At 41.0% G+C, this 27503-nt stretch overlaps 1 protein-coding gene across 1 annotated transcript in view; it reads left to right on the top strand.

Annotated features, from left to right (window-relative positions):
• LOC122804637 (40-kDa huntingtin-associated protein-like) overlaps positions 1-27503 on the top strand; it is a 680147-nt gene that overhangs the window by 127205 nt on the left and 525439 nt on the right. Inside the window, exon 4 of the mRNA XM_044074619.1 lies at positions 15767-15926. Within this exon, the coding sequence (XP_043930554.1) occupies positions 15767-15926 (160 nt within the window). The remainder of the gene's footprint in view (positions 1-15766; positions 15927-27503) is intronic.

Genomic DNA, 27503 nt, shown 5'->3' with positions numbered 1-27503 from the left:
GTTTGCAGAAAGCACTCAGGTTGAAGAACACCATAATCCTCATTGCACCCTTTTGGCCTTGACAGATTTTGTTACCCTTTCCTTGGCCTTATCTGATTCGACAACCTTTGATTCTGAACCCAGTGTCAGAACTTCTGTCCCATCCAGACAGTCTTGTTCACCTTAAGATTTTGAACCTCAAGCTGATGGCATGGTTCCTACAATTTCATTAATTGCCAGGCGTCCTAATATTTCCTGTCCAATATGTCACATCCTTTTGTTGGCTCATAGACTTTCCATTCGGGACATTATACCCCAGTAAGTGGAAGAGATTTACCATTTGGGCCCATGAAAAGAATACTGATCCCTTCTCTGCTTCCATAGAGCATTATTTAGACTTTTAGCCTCTGTTCAATGCTGGAGCTTCTCCATCCATCATCAGATTAAAGTTGGCTGCAATCTCTAATTTTCACAATGGTTTAGATGAACGTTCTTTAGCCTCTCATAGACTTTGTAAATCATTCCTAAGAGGCACACTGTTGTTAGAACTCCTTTTCAAATAACCCACACTCCTTGGGACCTGAAATTAGTACTACAGGCAATAATACATTCCCCCTTTGAACCCTTTGCAGAATGTGATCTGAAGTTATCTTGGAAGACGCTTTTTGGTGGCCCTTACTTCCACCAGGAGGATTTCGGAGATCCCAGCCTTATCATGTGAACTTCCTTATCTAATCATCCACAAGGATAGGGTATCTTTACAAACGAACCCCTCCTTTCTGCCTAAGGTAGTATAAGAGGCTCATATTAACCAGATGATTAATTTAATGGTTTTCTTCCCAAGTCATTCTAACAAAGGAGAATATGCCCTACATTTACTAGATGTCCATAGACATTTGCATTTCTACCTTCACAGAACAAAAGAAATAAGACAATCAAGTCAACTGTTTGTTTCTTTTTCCAGTGCAAAGCTGGGCAAGGCAGTCAGCAAGATTACTTTTTCTGAGTGGCTGAAAGACTGCATTTCATTCATTTTAAGAATAAACTAACCTTGGCTAAACCTGTCGAAGCACATTCTACAAGGTCTATAGCCTCTTCAGTGGCCTTCCAATCAAGAGCTTCAGTGGAAGATATATGTGCAGCAGCTATACTTGGGCTTCTCCCCATACCTTTATTACTCATTACAAACTGGACTTGCTGTCTAAGGGAACATGATCCTTTGGCTCAATGCTGCTCAGGAATATCCTTCCGTGAGTTCACCCAAGATTTTAGGTAGCTGAGGACTCTGTCCCAAATGTCAAGGATAAAATGAAGACTGACCACATCAGATAAAAAGTTATATAAACATCAGATAAAGAAGTTTTGTACTCACCATAACATTCCATTCATTTGTCTTTGACTCCCCCCCTCTCCATCCCCCAACCTCAAAGATTGTTTGGTGGAGAGGATCTCCTACATTTAAACTGTTGTTTTCCTTTTCAAACACAGTAGATAAGGCTTCCATTTGGCTTACTTTATTTATTTATTTGTATATATATATATATATATATATATATATATATATATATATATATATGGGTTCATGTCTATCTATCGACAACTCACTATATCGACATCCACTTCACCGACATCTAAAATAACCGACACCACAAATCACGGACATTTAACAGGTAAGAGAATTAAATTTAGCTAATCATGCCTACCAGACATGCATAACACTACCATACTTACTAAAACATGGTAGGCATGATTAGCGAATTTAAATCTCTTACCTGTTAAATGTCCGTGATTTATGTGTCGGTTATTTTAGATGTCGGTGAAGTGGATGTCGATATAGTGAGTTGTCGATCGAATAGACATGAACCCATATATATATATATATATATATATGTGTGTGTGTGTGTGTGTGTGTGTGTGTGTGTGTGTATATATATATATATATATATATATATATATATATATATATATATATATATATAAATGTATGTTTTGTATGTTTGTATAGTTTCTGCAAACTCGATCTGAGGTAATTGAGAGAGGGGGATTCTGGGTAGAGGTGAAGCTTGAGGGTTTTTGGCTGGAGTGAGCTGTAGTAATGGTGGAGTCGGTTCCGATGTCAGAATTGATCACATTTGTCAAGGCTAAATGAAGATATACAACACAGATGGAATGCTATGGTGCGTACACAACTTTTTTTTTTTTTGTCTACACTGTGCCCATTGTTTAAAGTAGAATAGCATGCCTCAACTTCAAGCAAGGGAGTTCTGCTGAATTATTGAAGGAATTTACTCATTGTTTGTCTGGAGTTGTATCCCACTGCAGTCATAATACAGACCCCTACCTTTCCCCTCTCATTAAATCCTATTTTAGTCCATTGGTATTCATCAAAGGAGCATATACAAAAAGTATGAAGGAACACATTCAATCTTTCTGTAAGATTCTTAGTCAAAGCTCTTGGTAAGCGGTTAGTGTTACCAATTTACTCATTTGTTCCACAGTACTGGAGTCAGTGTCCCAAATTTTAGGGACAGAAGATTCAAATCTACGTTATTGGTACAGCAGTATTGTTGCCGCCTCACAGCAAGAGGTTCCCCGTTTGATTCTCGGCTGGACTGCCTTCTGTGCGGAGTCTGCATGTCCTCCCTGCATTCGTGTGGGTTTCCTCCAGGTGCTCTGGTTTCCTCCCATGGTAGAAAGACACACATCTGGAGCATTTCTCCCTGGGCCTCTGCTGAAAATTGGCTTTGTTCCAAGTCAGACTTTCCTGGTTAACAAATGTTAAATAAACTAAATAAATAAATAAAAGTTATGTCACTGTTGCAGTCCTCACATATGGCTTATCCGGCTTCCAGTAGCCCTCAGTTGGCTGAATACCAGAGTCCTTGGTATATGACGTTGGCTGCCGTTGGTTGTAAAACTGATGTCAGTACGTCAGGTATAAAGGGTGGCAGCCGATGCCATTTCCTCAGTCTTTCTTGCTGCGGAGCCCGAAGCAGATGCAATTCGCACTAGTGCCGGTCGGCCGTTTACCTTCGTTTCGCTTTCTGACTACCAAGTTGAAGACTCCTTCAGATAAGTACCCTGCTGAGGATCCTCTTTTCTTGCTTTAACAAATTTCAGATAAAGTTAAGTATTGTCTTGCCTGTTGAAAACGGATTCCGCACCGTGATTTCCATTCCTATTGTATAACTTGTTTGGGCCTTGAGCATGACATCCCTAACTGCGATATCTGTGCTTCCTTTAATCCGCGTACCATATGCCGTAGAGCTAAGATTTTGTATAAGCATTTCGGAGTCTGGCCTAAGTTCGTCGGTATGGTGTCTTCTGGTCTCCCGACTTTGGATATACATAGGAGAAGCATAGACAAGGACCACGACAGGCCTAGGTTTAAATCGTCCGATGACGCACAGGTGAAATTGGTCGTCAGCACAGCGGTAGTCAGTGAGGTGCTTTTGCAGCCCTTGCAGTCTGCAGGTTTTCAGCTACAGGCCTCTGCTGAGACCACTACGGAGTCCTCCATGCCGCAGGCTGCTTTTTTGTCTTCAGGCCCTCTGCCTGTCACCGCCTCAGATGGGTCTGGAGCCGCTTTGCAGGCACCGGCTTCTGACGCCTCTTCTTTTCGACATGAGACCAGATCCAGACCAACTACTTTAGTTCAGACTTCTGCAGTTGCTAGGCCTCCTGAGTCCCTCCGGATTGCTAGTAAACCTTCCAGCCGCATACCTACTCTCAAACTGGCATCGGCCTCCCCTCCTGTCTTAGATTCTGAAATTTCCAGCATGTCTGCTGGTGTAGAAGGAAATTCTCAACTTTTTTTCTGGCTTTGAGGATTCTGATGCTGAGGACTCTATCCCTTCTGCCTCCCCACCCAGAAGATTTTTCCTTTGGGGATACTTTGAATACTCTTAGAGAGCATTTTAAATGGAAATGTCAGGATTTTCCACAGTCCAAGAAAAGAATCAGGGAATTTTTAGATTTGCCACAGCATAAGCTTCTGGCTATACCTCCAGTTTTGGAAGTTGTGAACGATGTTTTCATGGAAAATTCTTTAACTCCTAATTCTGTTCCTCCTGCCCCCAGAAAACCGGATAGATATTACAGGGTTCCTGATTCTCATCAATTCTTTTTTAAAAACCCTACCTCAGTCCCAGTTGGTAAAGATGGCTGGTGATGATCTTTCCCTGATCAGGGGCTCTCATCTCCCCCTTCAAAGAGGGCTAGGGAATTATCTCCTGATGTTTTGTCTGGCAGCCACTGGTTTTGTAATTAGAAGGCATGCCTGGCTCAGGGAGCAGCCTCTTTCTGAACCAGTTAAATCTAAATTGCTATATGTTCCTTTGCAAGGCAATTCCTGCAAGCACTGGGGTTCATGGCTTCATGTATTGTGATGATCCCATATGCAAGGCTGCATATGGGAAAACTTCAATGGTACCTCAAGAATCTTTGGTGTCAAGACACACAGGACTTAGACTTGATTCTTTCCCTGATTCCCTGCCTACAAATGGAGTTTCTCTGGTGGGTGACAGCCTGTTCTCAGAACAAGGGTCTGCCTTTCTGCCCACCGCCTGCCAACCAGACTCCCACCACAGATGCCTCAGATGTTGCATGGGGGGCTCATCTGGAGGGCAGGGGCATACAGGGGACTTGGAGCACCCAACAGATCCATCTGCACATAAACTTAAAAGAATTGATGTCAGTGCAGCAGGCCTTGCTGGCTTTCAAGGACTTACTCTACCCTGGGACTCTGCTGATCAGGACAGACAATACCACAGTCATGTGGTACATCAACAAGCAAGGGGGGACTCACTCTTACCCCTTGTGCAGACAAAGCATGAGGCTATGGTCCATAGCAACATCCATGGTCTTGCGTCTAATAGCCCAGTATCTTCCAGGGAGGCTAAACTCCTTGGCGGATCATTTGAGCAGACATGTTCTGGATCCTCACGAGTGGCAACTGAACAGGGACATTTTCCATCGCATCACTCATCACTGGGGCAGCCCACAAGTGGATCTTTTCTCTTCTCACACCAGTCATCTCCTTCCAACCTTCTGCACCAGGGAGTTTCACAACAAAGCTTGGAGGGTGGATGTGTTGTCCTTCCCATGGACACATCTCTCAGTTTATGCATTCCCTCCACTTCCTCTTCTTCCCAGGGTGCTGCTAAAGATAAGGGACGAAAAAACCAAAGGCTATTCTGATAGCTCCAGATTGGCCCAGGCAGCATTGGTATCCCCTCCTTTGCAGCCTTTCCCAGGCTCAACCTTGACATCTTCCCCTGGTACCAGATCTGTTGGTTCATGGAGGGGGAACATTCCTTCATCCTCATCTTCAAATACTGCATTTGACTGCCTGGCTAATACTCTAAATCTTTCCTAACAGGTGGTTGAAGTTCTTCATGAGGCCAGGAGGCCTAGCACAAGAAAATCTTATGCAGATAAATAGAAGAGATTTTGCTCTTGGATGCTAGCTAAAGGAGAAGACTCTTCTCATCCTTCTCTCACTCATTCTTGACTACCTAGCAGGTTTGCTTAGCGGTGGACTTTCCTTTTCTTCAGTCAAAATTCATGCTCAGTGTTCTTTTGAGCAACCCATTTTTTCTCACCCCTTGATGAAATCACTCCTGAGGGGAGCTAGTAATCTTAGACCTCCCAGAAGAGCTCCTACTTCTGCTTGGGATCTTAATTTTGTCCTGAAAAAAATTACTCTGCTTCCCTTTGAACCAGCTGCCTCTGCAGATTTAAAGTTTCTATCCTGGAAGACTGCTTTCCTTTTAGCTATTACGTCAGCTGGAAGGGTATCTGAGCTGCAAGCCTTAATGGCAGTAGAACCTTTCATTATTTTTCACTCGCATCAGGTTTCTCTGAGAACCAATCCCTCCTTTATGCCTAAGGTAGTTTCCAGTTTAACCCTTAACCAGTCTGTTCACCTGCCTACATTTTTTAACAATCCCCAAAATAAAGGGGAAAGGATTCTGCACTCTCTTGATGTGCATAGACAGCTGAGATTTTACTTAGACATGACCAAATCCTTTTGAAAATCTAAACAGTTATTGGTCAGATGTTCATCGTGTTACCCTGCTGCAGTCATCACACTTGGGTTATCCTGCCGTCAGGCGGTCCCGCAGTCGGCCTGAATTACAAAGTCTTGGTCCGGCATCGGTTGCTGTCGCTTCTTCCCTGACGTCAGTGCGCCAGGGGTATATAAGAGGCATCCAACGCCATTTTCTTCAGTCTTTCTTGCCACGCAGTGCCTGAAGCAGAAGCAGTTCGCAAGTGCCGATCGGCCGACACCTGAGATTTTCGATTCGAATTTCAGTCCGAAGTCTTCAAAAAAGCTAAGTACCCCATTGGGGAACCTTTTTTTGCCTCAGTCCGATGTCAGAAAAAGTTAACAATTGCATTTCTTGTGGGAAGCAAATACCTCATAAGGACTTCCATTCCTATTGTATTCCTTGCCTAGGCCCAGACCACGACATCACAGGTTGTCGGTTTTGTGCAAGGTTTAATAAACGAACTATCAAACGCCGTTTTGACTTCGCACAACATTACTTTGGTAGGAAATTTAATTATATCATGCTGTCGGAGCAGCCGACGACCGGCATACATAAAAAAACGCAAGGATAAGGACAGGCAGCATAGGAACAAGCCAGACTCCGAGGCCTCTGCTGGGCCTGTCACCGGTTCTCCAGTTTTCAGTGAGGAGCCTACGACCTGCAGCCCTGACGACCGCAGAACTGGAATCCCAGACAGCTGCGGATTCTCAAGCGGAGTGTACTAGGCCGACACAGCCATCTTCCGACACCGGAGCAGAAGTAGACCCCGGTGCAGTGGAAACACCTTCGGTTGCTTAAGGTGTCTTCAGACTGACTACACTCACCATTAAATCTTATACTAAGCTTAAAACTCCTTTAAAACCTAAGAAGACTGTACATCATTATACAGTTCAAGGCCCCATGCCTAAGAAACAGATGCTTAAGATGGCTGAAGATTTGATTACCGTAATCAGGGGTTCCCATCCCCCTCCTGATAAAAGACCAAGACAAGAGGAGGATTATGCTTCCTCTGAACAGGTTTCAATTTCCTCAGATTCTTCTGAGGAACAGGATTACACTTTTCCACCTTATGAAGACTCTCATGCTGAAGACACTATTCCCTCAGCATCTCCTTCTGAAAACTACTCCTTTGGGGAAACTTTACATACCATGAGGGAACATTTCCACTGGGAAGGCCAGGGCTACTTTGATTCTAAGAAAAGGCTCCAAGAGTTCCTTTTACTACCCCAGCACAGACCTCTTGCTATCCCTCCAGTTTTATATATTGTGGATGATAACCAGATAAAAAAAACACAATTTGACCAAAACCAACAGTACCTTGGTTGAGGAAAAAAGCACTTGCACCTTGCAAAAAAATAGCGTGATAGTATTTTAATAGCCGCTTTCGTCAGAAGACTTCACCATTCTGATGAAGTCTTCTGACGAAAGCGGCTATTAAAATACTATCACGCTATTTTTTTGCAAGGTGCAAGTGCTTTTTTCCTCGATCAAGGTACTGTTGATATTGTGGATGATGTTTACTTGGAGTCTAGTTTAAATCCAGACTCTCTACCTCCTGCTCCAGCCAAACCAGACAGATACTACAGAGTACTTGACTCACACAAATTCCTTTATAAAAGCCCTGTGGCTGACCCAGAAACAATTTCCCAGGGTCCTAAGGGAGCTAAAGCTTCTATGGCTAAAAATCCTGTGCCCCCTGAAAGGGATTCCAGAGCCCTAGATAGATGGGGAAAGAAAATATACACCTCAGCAACTCTGGCTATGAGAGCATTAAATTGTCAGTTTCACATGCTGAAATATCAGCAATTCCTAATGTCTCAATTAAAACAAAAAATGAGCACACATACTGAACAGTCTGAATTCAAGGAAATGTAGGATCTGTTGCATGCAGCTGAACAGGTGGACAAACATACTTTTCAATGCAGATTTGATTTGTTGGAAGCTTCCTGTAGAGCAGCTGTTACTAGCTCTGTCATACGTAGACATGCTTGGTTAAAAGAACAAACCCTTCCTGATCATGTTAAAGCAAAATTATTGGATGCACCTTTACAGCAGGATGTATTATTTGGTGTCAAAGCAGGAGAGGTTTTAAAGAAAATGGAGGATAAGGCAAAGTCTATGCAGGCGGTCAAGGATTTTTTGCAGGTACAACCCCCTCGTTTCAGCAGAAATTGGCCAACAAAAAACTGGTCCTTTCCAGCTTCTGACAGAACACAGAGGGGCAAATACAGATGCCCAAGGGGCAGAGGTCAGTCACAAGGCCCTTACAAACCTCGCCAATGGGGTACTGCTACCCAGAAAGGAGGAGAAGACAGGCCCCAAGCTAACAGAAGACAAACACAATAACTCAATCCTCAAACTACCAAGCAAATCTCTCCTGGCAGCTCCCTTGGGAGGAAAATCAGCATTTTTTGCAGACAACTGGCATATCATCACAAAAGACAAATGGGTCCTAAACATTGTCTCTCAAGGATACAGATTCCACTTTCATACCTTACCAAGGATAAAAGGAATGCCAAAACCTGCCACCAAATCAATGGGCAGAGGCACAAAAACAAATTACAGCTCTCATGGACATGAGAGCCATTCAGCAGGTACCTACACAGGAGCAAGGATAAGATTTTACTCAAGACTCTTTCTAGTCCCCAGAAAGGACAAAGCATGGAGACCCATTCTGGATCTTTCAGTTCTGAACACCTATCTGCAAGTACCAAAATTCAAGATGCTAACACTACAGCAGCTTCTTCCCATGCTGGGCAAGAATGCTTGGCTAGTAACGGTGGACCTCAAGGAGGCATACCTGCATGTACCTATCAGACAATATTGCAGAAGATACCTCCGCTTCATTGCAGGTTCAACGCATTATCAATTCTCTGCACTACCCTTTGGCTTATCTACTGCGCCCAGGGTCTTCACAAAATGCCTGGCACCAGTAATTGCATACTGCAGACAAAGAGGAATTCAAATATACCCATACCTGGACGACTGCCTTATTCAAGCAGAAAGCAAGGACATTCTTTTAAAGCATCTGGCATTTGTCAAACACCTTCTAAGTTGTCTAGGGTACACAGTAAACAAAAAGAAATCAAAACTATTGCCCTCACAACACATAATATTCCTGGGTGCCAGCTTGAATACAACGGTCCAGATGGCTTATCTCACGCCAGACAAGCAACAACAGCTGACTCAATATTTCAACGTAATGGCAGCAAAGACCCAACTCCCTGCAAGAAAAATTCTGCAGGCCTTGGGATTCATGGCATCTTGCATACTAATAATACCATTTGCAAAACTGCATATGAGGAAATTACAATGGTACCTGAAAAGCGTATGGACTCAGCACAGCCACAGCTTGGAAACAGTGATACCACTCATTCCCTGCCTTCAATAGAAGTTTCTGTGGTAGGCACAGGCGTGTCACCTCAACAAGGGTCAGCCTTTCACCTTACCCACAGCCAGGCAAACTATGACAACAGATGCATTGGACTATGCCTGGGGAGCGCACATGGCAGGACAGTGCATTCAGGGCAAATGGACTACAGATCAGAGGCATCTGCATATCAATCAAAAAGAAATGCTAGCAGTACAGAATGCCCTAACAGCTTTCAAGGACCTCTTGCACCCAGGACAACTAATAATAAAGACGGACAATACCACAGTAATGTGGTACATAAACATTCCTACCCTCTATGCAGGCAAGCAGTGACCTTGTGGAACACTGCACTGTCTACCAGGTTCAATTACAAGCACAATTCCTGCCAGGAAAGAAAAACACATTGGCAGACGACCTAAGCAGAAACATCATGGATCCACACGAGTGGAAACTAGATCCACAAGTATTTGCAATGATAGCTCAAAAATGGGGACGCCCAGACATAGATCTGTTTGCAAGCCCCCAAAACTACCAACTTCAAAAATTTTGCACAAGGACATTATCCACAAGCTTGGAAAGTGGATGCCTTCTCATTCAGTTGGAAAACATTAACAGTGTATGCCTTTCCTCCACTGCCTCTTTTAGCAAAGGTACTGCTGAAAGTCAGATTAGAGAGGCCACAAATGATACTCATTGCACCAGACTGGCCACGCCAGCATTGGTATCCAATTCTAAGGAACATGGCCCACGGCCCACCATGGATTTTACCACAAATTCCTCACCTGCTCACCCAGCGAGACAATCAGATTCTACACAGCCAGCTCAAGACTTTAAACCTGGCTGCATGGCAAATTACCTAAACAACCAGCCAACACCTCCATCCAAAGCTGTTATGGATGTCATTCTGGAGGCCAGGAAGCCCAGCACCTGGAAAACCTATTCAGACAAATGGAAAAGATTTTGCACCTGGAACCAGGCTAAAGGCCAAAATCCCCTTGATCCAAACATTCCTCAGATTCTACAATATTTAACTGAGATGTTGCACAAAGGACTTTCCTTTTCATCTATTAAGATCCACGCCTCCGCAATTTCAGCTCATTACAACACGGTTCCTCCTTTATTCTCACATCCACTCCTAAGACAGTACCTCAGAGGGGCTTAGAACATAAGACCGCCAAGGAGAGCACCAACACCTACTTGGGATCTCAACTTTGTTCTGGAAAAGCTTACACTGCCGCCCTTTGAACCAGCTTTTTCAGCTGATTTAAAATTTCTTTCATGGAAAACTGTCCTGCTACTAGCAATAACCTCAGCTAGAAGAGTCTCAAAGCCACAGGCACTAATGGCAGTGGTGCCTTTCCTCATTTTTCATCAAGACAGAGTCTCTCTACGAACTAACCCTTCCTTTATGCCAAAGGTGGTATCCAGTGTGGCCCTAAACCAAACCATTCATTTGCCCACCTTTTTCCCAAATCCCCAGAACAAAGGAGAAAGACTCCTGCACTCTTTAGACATTCATAGGCAATTACGTTACTACTTGGATAAAACTAAGGCTTTCAGAAAAACTGACCAGCTCTTTGTAGCCTATGCTACAGGATCACAAGGAAAAGCTATCTCAAAACAGACCATTTCTAAATGGATAGGGCATTGCATACATTTCTGCTACACGCATCATGGGAAACAGGTACCTGCTAACATTAGGTCCCACTCCACCAGGGCTGCAGCTACAATCAGCAGCCTTTCTCAGGGGAGTGCCAACCAAGGATATTCTGGAAGCTGCAACTTGGAGTTCAGTGCACACCTTCACCAAATACTATCACTTACCTCTATATTCTAAGACTAGAGCTGGTTTTGCCACTGCAGTTTTGCAGGGCCTACTAGCTTCTTCTAACCCTGTTTAACTCCACCTCCCATACTTAGCTTTGGGATTCAACCCAAGTGTGATGACTGCAGCAGGGTAACACGATGAACATAGTACAGTTTTGTACCTACCATAAATGTAGATGTTCGAGTGTTCACCCTGCTGCAGTCCAGGTTACCCTCCCTCCATCCCCTCTGAACTAGCTGAACTTATCTATACCACTCTATCCTATACAACCTCTGCGGTGTATTTGCTTGTTCCTAAAGGTATTGTTTTATTTTTATCTAGCTCTATATATATATATATATATATATATATATATATATATATATATATATATATATATATATATATATTTTGCCTACCTATTGGGGGCACCTGACATCTAGGGCAAGAAAAACTGAAGAAAATGGCGTCGGATGCCTCTTGTATACCCCTGGTGCACTGACGTTAGGGAAGAAGTGACAGCAACCGACACTGGACCAAGACTTTGGAATTCAGGCTGACTGCAGGACCGGCTGACTGCAGGACCGCCTGATGACAGGATAACCCAAGTGTGATGACTGCAGCAGGGTGAACACTCGAACATCTACATTTATGGTAGGTACAAAACTGTACTTTTTGCTCCTGGGGCTCAGGGTAAAGCTATTTCAAAACAAACCATCTTCAAATGGATTGCTCATTGTATTCACTTTTGTTACCTGCAGCATGGGAAGGTTCCCCCTCAGGGTATTAGGACCCATTCTACTAGGGCAGCCTCTACCTCTGCAGTCTTTCTGAGAGGTGTGCCTACTAAGGACATTCTGTAAGCAGCTACTTGGTCTTCTGTCCATACTTTCACAAAGCATTACAGTCTACCCCTGTTTTATAAATCCAGGGCTGGTTTTGCCTCTGCAGTTTTGCAGGGCCTCCTTACCAACCCTTAATCTGTGATCCTTCTTCCCCCCTTTGTCTTCTTACTGGGTTTTGGGAATCAACCCATATGTGAGGACTGCAACAGTGAAACACGAAGAACATAGTACAGTTGTGTACACTTACCATAAATGTAGATGTTTGAGTGTATTCACTGTTGCAGTCCTGGTTTCCCACTCTCCATTTCCCCTTTTTTCCTAAGGCACAGGCTATAGATTTTTATTTTTGTATGACGTGTCCTGGGTGTTACCATTCCTGGAATAGTCTTCTTTTGGGGGCTCATGACAGTTGAGGCAAGAAAAACTGAGGAAATGGTGACGTCCTATACCAAGGACTCTGGTATTTGGGGCGACTGAGGGCTACCAAGAGCCGGATAACCCATATGTGAGGACTGCAACAGTGAATACACTCGAACATCTACATTTATGGTAAGTGTACACAACTGTACTTTTCCTAATGTGTGATCCTCCTCTGTAATCGCAGCTGAAGTAGCAAACACTCCATTATGAGAGAGCTGCCAGGTAAGACTTTGACCTTTACACAGATGAGTGGGAATTGCCTCTAAGTAGAGAGAGATTAGTTGAATTTAACCCAATCTCACAGTTTAGGGGACAGAGTAACAGGGCATGTCTTGGTTAATCATGACCTATAGGTCTAAGATTGGCAGAGAAGGGATATGCATGCTAGTGAACAATATGGCATAGCACTTAAAGGGGTTCTGTTCATCCATTCCTGGAAACTGTAGGTGTAGTAATTTGTTAATACTGTAAGGTATGAAGAGATTACTTACATTTAGTGTCCTGATGATGGGACACATTTTTTTTTATTTTTAAAATCACATTCCTACTGATTTTTAAATAACACAAATATCTTGAGGATTAAGATGCCTTGGCTTTTGCTGTTCTGGCTACTGGCTATAATGCCAAGCTAACTTGTAACACATAGTTAAGAGATTAAGGAAGCCAGTCCACCAGGATGTGTTGCCTAAGCAGTTGACATTGATTTATGAGATGGGCAGAGATGTACGACTTGCAGGCCTTCTAATGTGATTGCTCTAAATCGTATGGTAGAGATATTTAATTTGGCAGTCAGATTTAGTCTGCCTTTTCTTTAAAGTGCACATGTAAACCTTGATAACTTACTTACATGGACCTCTCCTTTAGTTTCGTTTATGCTAATTAAACTCATCTTGAGACGGTCTGCGTTTAAGGCCCCAAAAGTGCAACATTCCTCCAGCTTATAATGTTAATTTTATACTAGAAAGTGTTGGCACTTTTTCTTGTGAACCAGTAGTTGAGATGAACTTTTTTTTGTGCATGTCCTAGAAAACTTTCAGTAACTATGACATCTTCTCCCAGAATTTGACTTCATTAATGTACATTCCTCTCTTTTTAATTTTTTGTAGAGGCAGAGTATCTGAAAACAAATCCTACATTTGTACTAGACATGTATATTAAGAGAACACTGTATCAGACCATTCAACTCCCAGTCAGGTTGTTCACAGATAGTTAAAGTACTGCACAGAGAAGATTACAACTTTTAGTTGAAAGTCAGATTAGTTATTAGTGGCATATGCACAGGGTTAATGGGAGTGCGAGAAGGCAAACAGCTGAATCTTTGTATTACTTTATGTTGTAGAACATTTGGTAAACTGGTTCAGGTATCACATTCCACTACTTTTTTAACTTCATTGTTTAATAATTGAATTCTTGACAAAGCCAAAAACTAACTGGTGACAAAGCGCCAAACACGGGGACAGAATTTAAATGTTGCTGTTATAAACGTAGAAGTTTGCTGGAATAACAGGTTTGTCGTTAGTGTATATTTTCTGAAGGGTATAAAGTCTGAAACTTGGATGTGTGACATTATTTAGTGACCTGCGGTCCTCTGTGATTTGCCAGGAAAAAAAACATAACTTTTAGGGGAACAGACCAAAAGTATAAGACCAAAATCTGGACATTCTACAAAATTCTGGACAGTTGAGAGCTATGCATTCCAGCAGGATATCAACAGTCCCTGAAGCTTTGTATACAGACCTGTGAATGTTACGGAAAGGTCATTCTGTCAACACCACTTTCGCTGAATCCAGTTTCATTAAAAATATTTTGCCAAAATCATTTCTGTAGACAGTGGAGAATTCATCCACTGCTGTGCACCCTTGGTGTCAGCATATTTAAATCTGTGGGTGTGCCCCCCCATACATGGGAGGTGCAGGGGGCTTCCCTGCAAAAAACATATTTGATTTGAGGTTCACTGAAAGTGATTTCAGAAAAATAATTTTGCTGAAACTGGATTTGGTGAAAATGCTGATTCCAGTGTAAGACATCTGTGAGGTTGCTGTCAGTTTTTCTTTTGAGACTTTAAAGTGATACACAGTGCCAGAGAGAGACAGGGTGTGCAAGGTGAGTACTAAATACACTACTTTTACTGGTTCTTGGACAGTACTGCTTATTTATGCCATCTGTTTTGTTATTGTTAGCTGTTTTAATAGTCCCTCCCAACATGCAATAGTATGATTGAGTGATATCCTCATTAGTAGTGCATCTTCAGGGAGAAATACTCCTCATTAGTTCACTGTTGCAGTATTTCTTACATTTGAGATTTCACTGTTGAGTGTCCCTATCCATCTGTCCAGTCTTCAAGAGCTCAGGATTCTTCCCCCTGGCACAGCATATGCTAGTATAAAAATATGCTAATATAAAAGGGAGGTGTTCACCCTAGCTATCTTCAGAGCTTTCTTTCCTCCAAATTATCTCCCTGCCAGGGAGCAGACATAAAGATTCTGGACTGTTTTCTAAGACTTGTAGTTGTTGCGGGCATTGAGATGAGTACACAGAAAGTACATCTACTGTCAGATGCAGCTCATTTTATTAATGGGAATAAAAAAATAGCAAAAAATAGGCATCATATATTTCCAAATACACTTCAGGAGCAGTAGTCAAGCAAAATATAATCATATTCGATTAGAAATTACAGTATAAAATATCAGACACAGTGGAAGTGAAGAGGAAATCTTAAGGATCAGACAGATAAAATGAATAGACTTACCAGCAATGAATGCCAGTTATTTCTCACCTAAGTTTTCTAAATGGGAAGTGTACTTCTTATTAAAACAAAAGTCAGTTCTAGGTGACACTGCTCTTGAGAATTTATTCTAAGCAGTTGACCTGGGTTTTTATATACATCATTTTGACATTAAACAGCACCGACAGGAAAAAGAACGAGATTGAAAACACGAGCGTGAAGATTCAGAAGAGTATGAACCTAGTAGCTTGAGAAAAAAATCCTCAATAATTGACAAAGGGTAGGAAATTCTGTATCAGTTTTGGCAGATTTTCATTGTATTAATTTAAGATGATGTCTGTTTAATGATTTATATATATATATATATATATATATATATATATATATATTTGACTTTTGTAATTTATGTTAATACTTGGAAGTATCTTCACAAGTTGCATAAACTGTTTACCTTTATTGTTTAGTTATATTACTTCCAAACATGTATAACAATGAAATACTTGAACAAGGCCTATAACTCTGTAATAAATGGTTGGTGCAAACTTTTTCCCTGTTGTATTTCAGCTGCGAACAGACCTTGTTCAATGCTCCTGGGGAAGCCATGGCTCTAACAGAAGCAGCCCGCCTTTTCTTGCATGCTGAGAAGGAGACACACAAGCTCCAGTGTCCCAGCTTTGAGGAGCATCTACAGGCTGCCATAAATTGCTATGGGTTTGCTATTAAGGTAAGGGATCACATGCTGTTTACCAAAATGTTTAATATTTTTTGGCATGTCAACTTTCCTAAACCTGCATTCTGCAGATTAAGGTAGTTAAGACACTACAAACAGAGATGAAGATAGGCATAGTGTGCTATTTTTCACATTTTACATAATCTTCTAACTAGATGCCTTTACCCATGTACTGGATTGCATGCATAACTGCCACGAAAGATTTGGAGTACATTCTCCTTTGGGTGTGATTATTGATCGTTCATTGCATGTTCAATTGCAAATTCAAGCCCTGTGGTGGCAGAACCATGCTTTTATAGGTTCATAGGTTCATACTAGGCTATCTGCCCAAGGGCATTTATAAGCCTAGCCCATAGTTATGTGGCTTTCGCCACCCCTTTAGTTTGAAGAAAACTATGCCTATTATTTTGCTGTGCCTCTGTCAAGCATTGACACTGAAGTAATCCCTGGGGTATATCTGCGATCTCCCATCCATTGGTCAAGATTCCTCTTGAACAAGGCCAGCGAGGTGCTCTGCCTCACATGTACCGGGATTTTGTTCCACAGCATAGGGAGTCTCTGGGTGATGAATCTGTCCCTCCAGCACGTTCTATTAATAACCGTGTCAAGGTTTAAGTCTCCCGCCCTTGTGGTTCTGAGGGATCTAGATTTTTTGAGGTGAAGCATATTCATCAAATCTGGGTTTGACATGGCCTTATATGTCAGGCACAGGTCACCTCTGAGCAAGCGGTATGCGACTGAATAGAGCTGGAGTTCTTTCAGTCGGGCAGCATAAGACATATTTTTGAGACCCTTTATCCTTTTGGTGAGGAACTTTTGGGGCCTTTCCAGCTGCTGCAGGTGTCGGGTCAGATACATTCCGAATGGGGCATTGTACTCAATCATAGGTCTAACGAGTGATGAGTACAGGGGGACGGTGACCTCTCTAGATCTAGATGTGAATCCCTTCATGATCAGGTGGGCAATGTAGAAGGTTTTCCTAACTACTTTGGCAACATGAGTGTCAAACGAAAGGTTACTGTCAACCTGGGTCCCCAGATCCCTGATGACTTCTTCTGTGCTCAGTGGATTGCCACCTATATGGTAGCTAGGGGTAACCTTGTTTTTCCCGAATGGTATGACTATGCATTTCTTGGCGTTTAACTTTAGGCCATGGCTCTGGCACCAGTTATCCGTTTCTGTGAGGCCCTTCTGAAGGATATCTGTGTCAGATGTGTTTTCGACTATGGCGCCCAGTTTGCAGTCATCTGCAAACTTTGTCAGCCATAACCCTCTTGTGTTTGCTTGTACTTCAGAAAAGTAGATGCTGAACAAGAGTGGTCCCAGGACTGAGCCCTGTGGGACACCACTTGTGACAGGCTTTGAGTCTGACATGGTGCCAGCAACTCTGACCCTGTGGGTTCTGTCACTTAGCCAGTTTGCAACCCATCTTGTGATGTATGGGTTTACTTCAAGCTGATGAGGTTTTCGATGATACCTGAGTGGGGTGTTGTGTCAAAAGCCTTTGCCAGGTCGAGGTAGGCTGTATGGACTGCCTTGCCTTCATCAATGGCCTTGGTGACTGTTTCGAAAAAGTCAACCAAGTTTAAAAGGCATGATCTGCCTTTGACAAAGCCAAACTGGGTTGGATCCAAAGTCTGCAAGTTCCCTATGTCTTTATTTATGAGTTCCATTATGATCCTCTCCATGGCTTTGCAGATAAGGCTTGTCAAGCTAATGGGACGGTAATTTCCAGGGTCGGTGGAGGCACCGCCCTTGTGAAGTGGGACCACAGTCGCCGTGTGCCACTCCTTGGGTACGTATCCTGAGGTGAGGCTAAGATTAAACAGCTGTCCTAACTGCGGGTTTAATTCCTCATTGAGTTCATGGAGCACACAGCCAGGGACACCATCCGGTCCCATGGATGCTGTGTTTTTTGCCTTGGAGAGAGCAGTTCTCACTTGGGCGTTGGAGATGTTTGGTGGGCTACAATCCTCTGGTATAGATATCTCTCCTTTTGGGAGTTTGCCCTGAACCTGTCAGCCAGTATGTTGGCAATGTGTGTAGGTTCAGTAATCTTCACATCATTTTGAACTAATTCTGAGCATATCTGGGAGTTTCCTCCTAGGTTTCTAACATAGCTAAAGAAGGACTTATGATTGTCTTTTGAGTCCTTGGCGATTTTTCTCTCAAAATTTGCCTTGGATGATTTTATGAGAGCTCTTAGTTTTTTACTTATAATGATCAAAGGTGGCTTACCTTTCAAGGATTTTGCTCTATCTTGTAGTAGCTTCCTCCTTTTGTTGTAGAGCTTGTTTATGGCTGGGGTCCACCAGACTGGACGCTTGCCTTTGGTACAAAGAGTCTTAGTTTTGTTTGGGATTGCCTGATCCATGCAGTCCTGTAGGTGCTGGTAGAAGGCATTTGTAAGTGATTCAGCGGTTTGAGTAATGTTTACCACTGGCTCAGGGGCCTTAAAGGAGACCACACAAGTTTTTAGAAGTGTGAAGTTGGCTTTTGAGAAGTTTTTCACTGTGGTATTTTTTATTTCAGGTGGGGGCGGGATGAGGACCTCCAGCGAGATTAGTTTATGATCTGATCTCACCAGTGAGGGGTATACTTCCGGTGTTGAACATTGTGATCCCATGTTCGCGGTGTTGAACATTGTGATCCCATGTTCGTGATGATGAGATCAAGTATGTTTTCTCCTGTTGTGGGGATGGTGACTAGTTGTTCCATGGCATTTGAGTCTATGAACTCCAGGAACCTTTGGGCTAGAGTGTTTGGGCTTGAGTAGTGTTCCCAGTCTATATTAGGGTAGTTGAAATCACCTAGTATGATGGTGTTTGGAGATACATTTATCCCCTCCAGTGTTTTCAGGAAGGCCATGTGAGGTTCCTGAGTTTGAGAGGGTGGCCTGTAATATGCTACAAATTGCAGAGCAGTCTTGCCTATGGTTAATTGCACCTGGATGGTCTCCGATGCATCGTGCGTTGCCACCAACCTTGAGGTGTGTGTGTCCTTTATGAATATGGACACCCCCCCTCCTTTCTTGGTGTTGTCCGGATTTTGGGGCCGGAACGCATGATATGAGGTGAAACCTGATAGTGCTGGGGTGCTCTCAGGAGCCTTGAAACCAGGTTTCTGTCACATCACAGACATCGATGTTCTCCATACTGAGAAGGGCCTCGAGTGCGTGCATCTTGAGATTGAGACTTCTGGCATTGAGCAGCATTACCCTTATTTTTTTCCTTTTTTGTGTTCTAGGGTGGTAGGTTTAGAATTTGAGCCTTGCCTAAAAAAGGCACTATGGGGGTGGCAAGAGCCTTTGCCAATATCCGGAAGCCCAGGGGTGACAGGTGCAAGCCGTCCCTTGCGAAGCAGCGTGGCTTGTCCAGTATGTCATCCCAGGCAGACAGACATTGGATCCCCTTTGAATGACACCAAAATTTAAGCCAATTATTAAAGCTGATCATCTTATCACTGTATTGTGGCATCATTCTAGGTGAAGGTAGGATACTGCTCAAGGTCAGGGTCATACCTGCCTGGGCTACATAATCAGAGAGCTCCTCAATGTCTCTTTTCATGTAGTCCAAGGAGGTATGTCTCAGGTCGTTGACACCAGCATGGACAATGACTGAGTCGTACTTGTACCTGCTGTTGAGAGACCTGAGTGCTTGCGTTATGTGGCGGATTCTAGCGCCCGACAGGCAGCTTACTGTGACCTTCTCCTTACTCAGTCTGGTGAGCGGGACGTCAGTGTGCCTGACTATGGAGTCACCAATGACTAGTGTGTCTGGCATTGTGTTTGGCCTTAAGGGCTGTGACTGTTTGACACTCTGACTGTGTGGTCTATGTGTTGCATGTGTTGGGTCCTGAGGTGGTAGTTGTTTGGGTGTCTGCTTTGGAGGCCTCTGCTGTTTTGGTAGATTTTTGGTCAGAGCCTCCGAGTATGTCTTTGTGTGATTATGTGTATGATTTGAAGTTGTGATGGTACTATGTGTGACTGGGTATGTAGTGTGTGTGGTTACCTTCTCCTCCTGTCTGGTCTTGCCAGTCCTATGTTGAGAGAGCTCAGCCTCCAGTTTGGCCATATAGTTGCATCTCTCGCGTGTATTTGTGTTTTGTGGGAGAAGGAGAGGATTGTCTGTGTACATGAGACAATTGTAACATTGCCTCAATATTCCCAGGTTCACCAGTTGAGCACACATCAGCGGTATTTTGATGGCAAATAAGACTGTGACATTGGCAGTATGGTTTGATTTTGAGGGTTGTTTTCAAACTAAATCCTCTAGAAGGAAGTTGACTGCTTGATACACATTTTCGTGTAATTAACTGATTTAAATTTAAAGATCTGTATGCAAACATCTGCAACATCCTTTTTTTGCTTTGTCTATGTGTATATGAATGTCTATATTTATTTATTTGTGTGTGTGTGTTTATAGTCCATGCAGCAAAGATACCATTATGAGTGTACAAATGCGCAATTTACATTGTCCATTACAAGAGAATACTGATTAACCAATTGGGGCAATTGTCCCTTTATTCAGTATGGTACAGGCTGGTCAGAAGTAACCCCATAATTTTGTGTAAATGCATATGTTAGCTACACTTGGTTTGAGATGACATAACAATTATGATCATATACATAAAAAATATATACATAAAAAACATGTTAAAAACGTAATAAACAAAACTCAAACTAACAGTGTAACTTGTTTGTTGAAATTTTATAAGAATAGGTTTTAATGTAACCATGGAATTTAACCCTGGTGAACGATCCACAGCAAATCTAAGTATCCATTCATATTCCTTAGTCTCAATTAAATTATTAATGTCCCCACCTCTTATATTAGTATGCACATTATCTATAACTCTAAATCTAAACCTGTGATTAGAACCACAAGCACTTATGTGTTTGTACAGAGCATTTTTATCATTCATTCTCCTGATCTCTGATTTGTGTTCAGTAATACTTTCTTTAAGCTTCCTTGACGTTTTTCCCACATAAAATGCTGGACATAACACACAAGTTGCTAAATATACAACATTGCTAGTAATGCACATTGCTGTCAAATTAAATTTGTAAATTTTACCTGTTGTAGGATGTTTGAACACATTACTATCAACATTAAAAATATCAAGACAACAAGAACAATTCAAACAACAAAATGTACCTAACTTTGAATTAATATGTGATTTAGAAATGCTATTAAAATCCTTAAAGCATTCCTATATGAAAAATGCAGACTGTCATCTAGGACAGCTCTGACATCATCTGATGACATCAGAATAACACAATTCTTTTTTATCACTTTCTTAACTAAGTGTGTCCTAACATTGTATGTAGTAACATATCTAACCTGAGTGTCTTTTTCTTTTACACTTCTTAGGGTAGAATTGGACTCGGGGGTCCAATAAAAAAGTAGGTTTACATTTTGTCCCTCTGTCAACAATAATCTTTTCCTTTAGATTTGAAAGGAAATCAAAATCATATCCACTGTTCAAAAAATCTTCCATCATATCATCCAACTGTTCTATAAAACACATATCATCTGTGTTTAACCTACTTACTCTACTAAACTGAGATGTTACTATACGTTTAAAAACATGTGGAGCATGCATACTACTACTGTGAATATATCTACCAGCATAAACATCCTTTCTATAAACACTAGTTTGCAAAAATCCTTCAACTAGTTGTATCTTAACATCAAGAAACGCTATAGCGTGGTCTGAACATTCCATCTTAAAATTTAAAAAACTCGTAGTCGTGTTTAAATATTGCACATAGTCAGCCAACTGAGACAAGGAACCTTTCCAAATCATAAAACAATCATCCACAAAACGTTGGTAAAAGCATACATACTTATTCAAAGGATGAGTGTTGCTACACATATACATTTTCTCCCATTGGTGCAAGACTTGGCATAAGTATTGGCAACTGATGTGCCCATAGCCACACCAGTTAATTGTAAATATATATGTTCATCAAACACAAAAACATTGTTGGATAACACTATGTCCAACAAAAAACAGATATTCTCTATATGGATTGTTGACATATTGGCTTGTGACATCAGGAAATCCCTAATTGAATTAATGCCATACTCATTGGGTATAACAGTAAAGAGAGATGAAATGTCTAGAGTAACAAATAAAAAATCACCCTGATTAAGAGAAGTAATACTTAAACTATTATGCCAACGGTGTAATTTAAATATAAAATCTGTGGTATCCCTCAACACATTGCTGCATTGTACTAAGAATGGTTGTAATTGTGTCTGAAGATAAATTGAAATAGGCTCAGTGAGCCAACCACGTCCTGACACTGGGTCTCGGGGGAGGATTTTCAAACGACTTATGAATCTTTGGGAGACCATAAAGCTGGGGAATTTTAGGACAGGGAACACTGAAAAAATGAAAAAGATCTAAGGTAATGTCACCATTGATTTGTAAGTCATATATTGACATATTCACCACACTTACACATTTCTTGACATCTAAGTGTGTAATGCATTTAAAAGCATTTTCATCTTCAAGTAAAGAAATCATGGACTGCACATAGCTGACATGATCCCATTAACACTACAGCGCCCCATTTATCAGCTTGTTTGATAATAATGTCCTCCCTTTCTTGTAGTGATCTCAGAGCTATATATTCATCATAAGTAAAATTATACATTTTCTTTTTCAAATTTCTAGAATATATATCCCTCAGCTGTCTTTCACATAAATCATGAAAAGCTGTTAGTACAGGTATACTAACAGGAATGAATGTACTGGATCTTTTACAACAAGTTTGAGGGAAGGTAGAATTGCCAAACAAAACTTTAAGATTAATGTTTCTCACAAATAATTTAAGATCTGTCAAAGCTGTGGTAATATCATCACTAGCCATAGGAATAAAGCTAAGTCCCTTTTGTAGCAGGGAATAATGCGAATCTGTCAAATCAAAAACAGATAAGATCAAAGTACCTTTGATTATTTTCGGCTTATTTTCCCTTGCCCTAAAGGGCTGTCGCTTTTTCTTTTTGTCAGAGCCATAGTTTGTCTTGCTGTTGAATTATTCCTCAATCCAGAACGCTCCAAAACCTTCTCAGGTTAAACTAATTGAAAACGCTTGTGTGACAAGTTTAGAGTTGACTGGTATGTTTTCTTTAAGCCAACGGATGTATCACTATTGCCATTCTGCTTGTCCGCGTCGCCATTGTGTGAGCACACACTCACACCAGCCACATCCGACGTCATTATAGTAGGCGTATTCTCATTCACCTGTTTCAGCGAATCAGTGAGTGTCAGACCTTGAGGCAAACGACTAGCCGGCAGAGAATCCGTAAAATCATCCAGAGTATCTAGATGAACTGGATTTACATGTGCTGCAATATTATAATGTTTATTCGAGTCATGCTTCGGCCAAGAAAAGATATGACCTCTTTGGAAGTCATTAATATCACAAACAAGCTTACGTTTTTCAGTAGCTTCCAGCCTATCATCAAAGATTTGTATTCTGTCGATCATTTGTTGGTAAACATTCAACATTTTAGTAAAACAAGACATAGACATGATAGTATTCTTCATAGACATGATTTCTTCCTTCAGTTCACATTCACTAACAGAAAAAAAGTCATTCATAAGAGCTATATAATCAAGGCTCAACTTGATGTTTAATTGTTGCCACCGCTTAAGTAAATCCGGATATACATTTCCATACGAAGGCATTTTTAAAATTCTCAAGCCTCTCGGAACAATACCCCTTTCCAAATAAGCAGAAAAACTGAAACGCTGCCACTGCAAGCGCTTAAAAGCACCCATCTTTCTCTCCAGCAATTGCAATTTCATATTAAAGTCCACAGTACTGTCAATATTAAGAAAACCATCACTCCCAGCATCAGGGCATGTAGTAGAAACAAACTGCAGCAACGGATTAGTCTCATTAACCAAAAGAGACTTAACAGAACCTGTATTCTCCAGAACCTCCATGCTATTGATGGATAAACGCGCTGCACAAATTCTCTAGGTATTCTCCAATGACAGCAAAATACCAACGCAAAATAGAAATAAAGAGGCTTCAACAAATTAATAAATATCGACACAATTCTAGAGAAAACCACGTTTTATAGAAAAGCAAACAGCAAAGCTTTCGGGTATAACCCTTTCTCAATGCTAATACATGCATGTCATGTGACTATTTGATTTGTATTTAAACTCCCCTGTCTTTAGAGTTTGTATTAGCATTGAGAAAGGGTTATACCCGAAAGCTTTGCTGTTTGTTGCAGCCTCTTTATTTCTATAACAATTATGATACCAGGATAATACATTTTTGTGAATAACTCTGTTTATAATACAAATCTGGGGAAATAAATTTTTCATTGTAGGACTGGTAAATTATGCTATGAACTGCCATTAGCGATCAGAAAGGCCTCTAGTTTTGATAAGTTCAAGACTGATTTAGACATGGTTTGGTGACGGGGATTATGGAATTCTTTGATAGGTGGCAAACTCATTTACAGTCTCTGATGAGGCCCAGAGTTTGTGTCTCAATGAACACTGAGCAGTAGCGAAGTATGGGATCGCTAAATAACGTGGGCATTTTGTAGTGAATGTTTAGGAGCAAAATGCATATGGTGGCTTGTATTAAGTTACAGTAGTCATTTAAAATTAGCATTCATTTTATGCTAAACTTTTCTTGAATTGTTTTGTCTTTTTTTCTACATATTCATAAATGTTTGAACAAACACAATTTGCTAGTCTTGTACTTTACTCAGTCTGTATATGTGTATACTCTCCTCAGTGATCTTGCATCTAAAGAACTTAGCGGGACTATCCTAGAATTCATGTCGCTGCTTTCTAGCTTTACATGAAGGGTTAACATTAGGAATCTCTCAATGAATTTCTTGATTATAAAAGTTCTCACATTCATTTTCTTGCAGTTTGGTTGCAAGTCTTCTGGATGCTAATCTTCCTGGAACTTTAGTATGAACATTTTTTAACTTTTACTTACTTTTCACAAATCATAACTCCTATTGACACAGTCATGCGAACAAATATGTCCAAGAAAAACAAAAACAGGAAAATAATGTATATTATGTAGAATATTATTCTTCACTCCCTCTTGCTGCTTTAACTGTTTTTTTTAATTCTTTTTTTGTTAAAATGTTCTTGATTCAAAAAACAATCCTACCAATCCTTTAGAGAGAGGAGTGGAAGTATCTGCTGATTCCAGATGCTTAATATTAAGCATTTCATAGCTAAAGAAACTAGACATAACTTTTCCCTTAGTTTCTTTTTAATGATGCTAGTTAACGTAGATCAAAGAAACAAGGCATACCTTTTTGCTAGTTCCCTTATATCCTAGAATGTTTTAACTGTATATCAGTAATAAAAAATGAAATTAGTTTTTACCACCAAATTATAAAGTCTCAGTACCACCTTATATGGGACCAGAAGAGTCTTATACAACAGTCATGCTGATGCGTTTTATGGTAATTCCCATCCTGTCCCATAGAATTGGTGTCTGTTGAGACCTATGTAAAAGTTTTTGCTGAATAATGTGATTTCTTCGAGGCTTAATGTGAATCTTCTAAAAGGCCTGAATATGCAAAAAACTCCATCAGGCTAAGTGGCAGATAGCTCCTGATTCCATTTAACAAACTGCATCTTAATATAATCTTGGGGTTTAGACCTAATATGGTTGGATAACCTTTGAAAATACTCTCTTACCTATAAAAAGGTATTTCTTATCAGCATTTACATCAAGCTATAATTAATATGATCTCAGAATAGTTGAACAACATTCAAAAGTAAAGAAAGACAGTGTAGCTAAAGAAAGATTCAAATTACCTGGTGTATGCAAGCCAAAATCTTAACTGGGACTAACATTTTGTTGGATCATTTGATGGATGGTGGAAATTAACTTATAAGGGGTATCATCACCCATGGATATCAGATATATAGTAGTTCTGTTTCTTAACATAAACACTGAGTGAGTAGACAAATTGTTTTTTTTTCTTTTTTTGCCCCCACTGCCATGATCATCAGCCCTACCCTGTACAGTCGGCCTGTTACTTTTCCATCAGCAAGACTAGGAGAGACCATCTTTTAGGCATCCGTCAGGGGTGGTTCATCTTTTTTATATTGTGCCCTGCCTCCCACCATGTACTCAGCAAAACACTGGGGAGGGGGTGTGTAGTGGACTGACTGTAAATGCAGTCCTCTCACATTTGCAAGGGGCATTGCCTTCAAACGGTTCTACCCATTCTTGGGAAACACAAACAGTGGTTTTCTCTCGTCTTTACCAGGGAAGTCGCACTGATTCAGTGTGCATCCCAGGGAGGTGAGTGGGCCACACCCCTTCACTCCTCCCTCACCCTACCTGACTCCACCAGTGCCAAGGCTGTTAATAGAACCTCTGTCATTTGGGTCACAGTCAGATCTCCATCCCCATTGTCACCTGTTTCAGGTTTAATGATTGGAAATACTGCCATCCATACCAGGAGAAATATGGCAGTGGATTTATTACATATGCCAGCACAGCTAGCTGGAATAATTATATGTCATTTGTATATCAAATTGATTTGTACAGATGCTTTTGCTGAAATGTGTTTGTGAGTTTTGCTTGTGTTAAAATGTGTCAACATTGTGCCCTGCTTGAAGGAAAAGAGATGTGCATGCATTATTGTAACTGTTTAAATATATACATTGTAGTAGCATATACTGGAAATGAAGAGGTTAATCTTAATCCACCTCACTTTGCAAAATATTCTTGAAATTAAATTACTTTATGGGTTAAGCCATAAAGATGTTATCCCACAGTTTTGAAGGGAACCAACGACGCTGTGTATGTGTTAGAGAGTAGGTTGCAGCTCCTGTAGGAAGAGTGAAGTCCAGCAGCTGTACCACATCTGAGCAAAGCTCTATCTGTGTGTATTGTAGCACATAGGTGCTAAACCCTGGTAGCTTCTAATGATGGGGATAATGTGGAAATAAGAGTCAGATGACCAGATGTATGTGATGTCATTCTGTACAGAAATAATGTTTTAATATTTAGAGGAGACTAAAGTCTCGGGAGCATTCTGTCCTGGATCTGACAAGGACCACTTACCCCAAATCCTCTTACCTTGCTCTGTTAAGTAAGTAGGAATAGTAATTCCCTAGATCAGAAAGAATATTAGAAAAATATAGTGAGACTAGCAAAATACTGTTTTTCTATAACTGTGTGAAACTTTCCATCTGTGTTATTTTTAATATTCCCTGTGACTGAAACATTGGTGTTTACTGTAAATAGATATTTAGTATTTTCTTGTTCTTTTATTATTAAATATATTTAAAATTTTCATTGTGGCTGGTTCTTTTTAGAAAATATTTAAACTTTGAGAGTATTTGTATAGATTTATTTGGCAATAACTGTGGCCACTTAAGCCTTGATGTTTGGTCAACATTACCATTTGTATTATTATTAATTTCATGTAGTATAATTGGGTACCCTTTTAAGAGCCTTAAAGTAGCTAGCAGGGGTTCTGGTGGCAGTGATAACTACCTTATAGTCTGGGCAGAAGGGGGCACAGGAGGTGAATCTGTGCCAACCTTTCC

The sequence above is a fragment of the Protopterus annectens genome, chromosome 1.part1, assembly GCF_019279795.1.
Source record: "Protopterus annectens isolate FY-2018-M chromosome 1.part1, PAN1.0, whole genome shotgun sequence".
Classification (NCBI taxonomy): domain Eukaryota; kingdom Metazoa; phylum Chordata; order Ceratodontiformes; family Protopteridae; genus Protopterus; species Protopterus annectens.
This window is presented reverse-complemented; position numbering and strand designations above follow the sequence as displayed.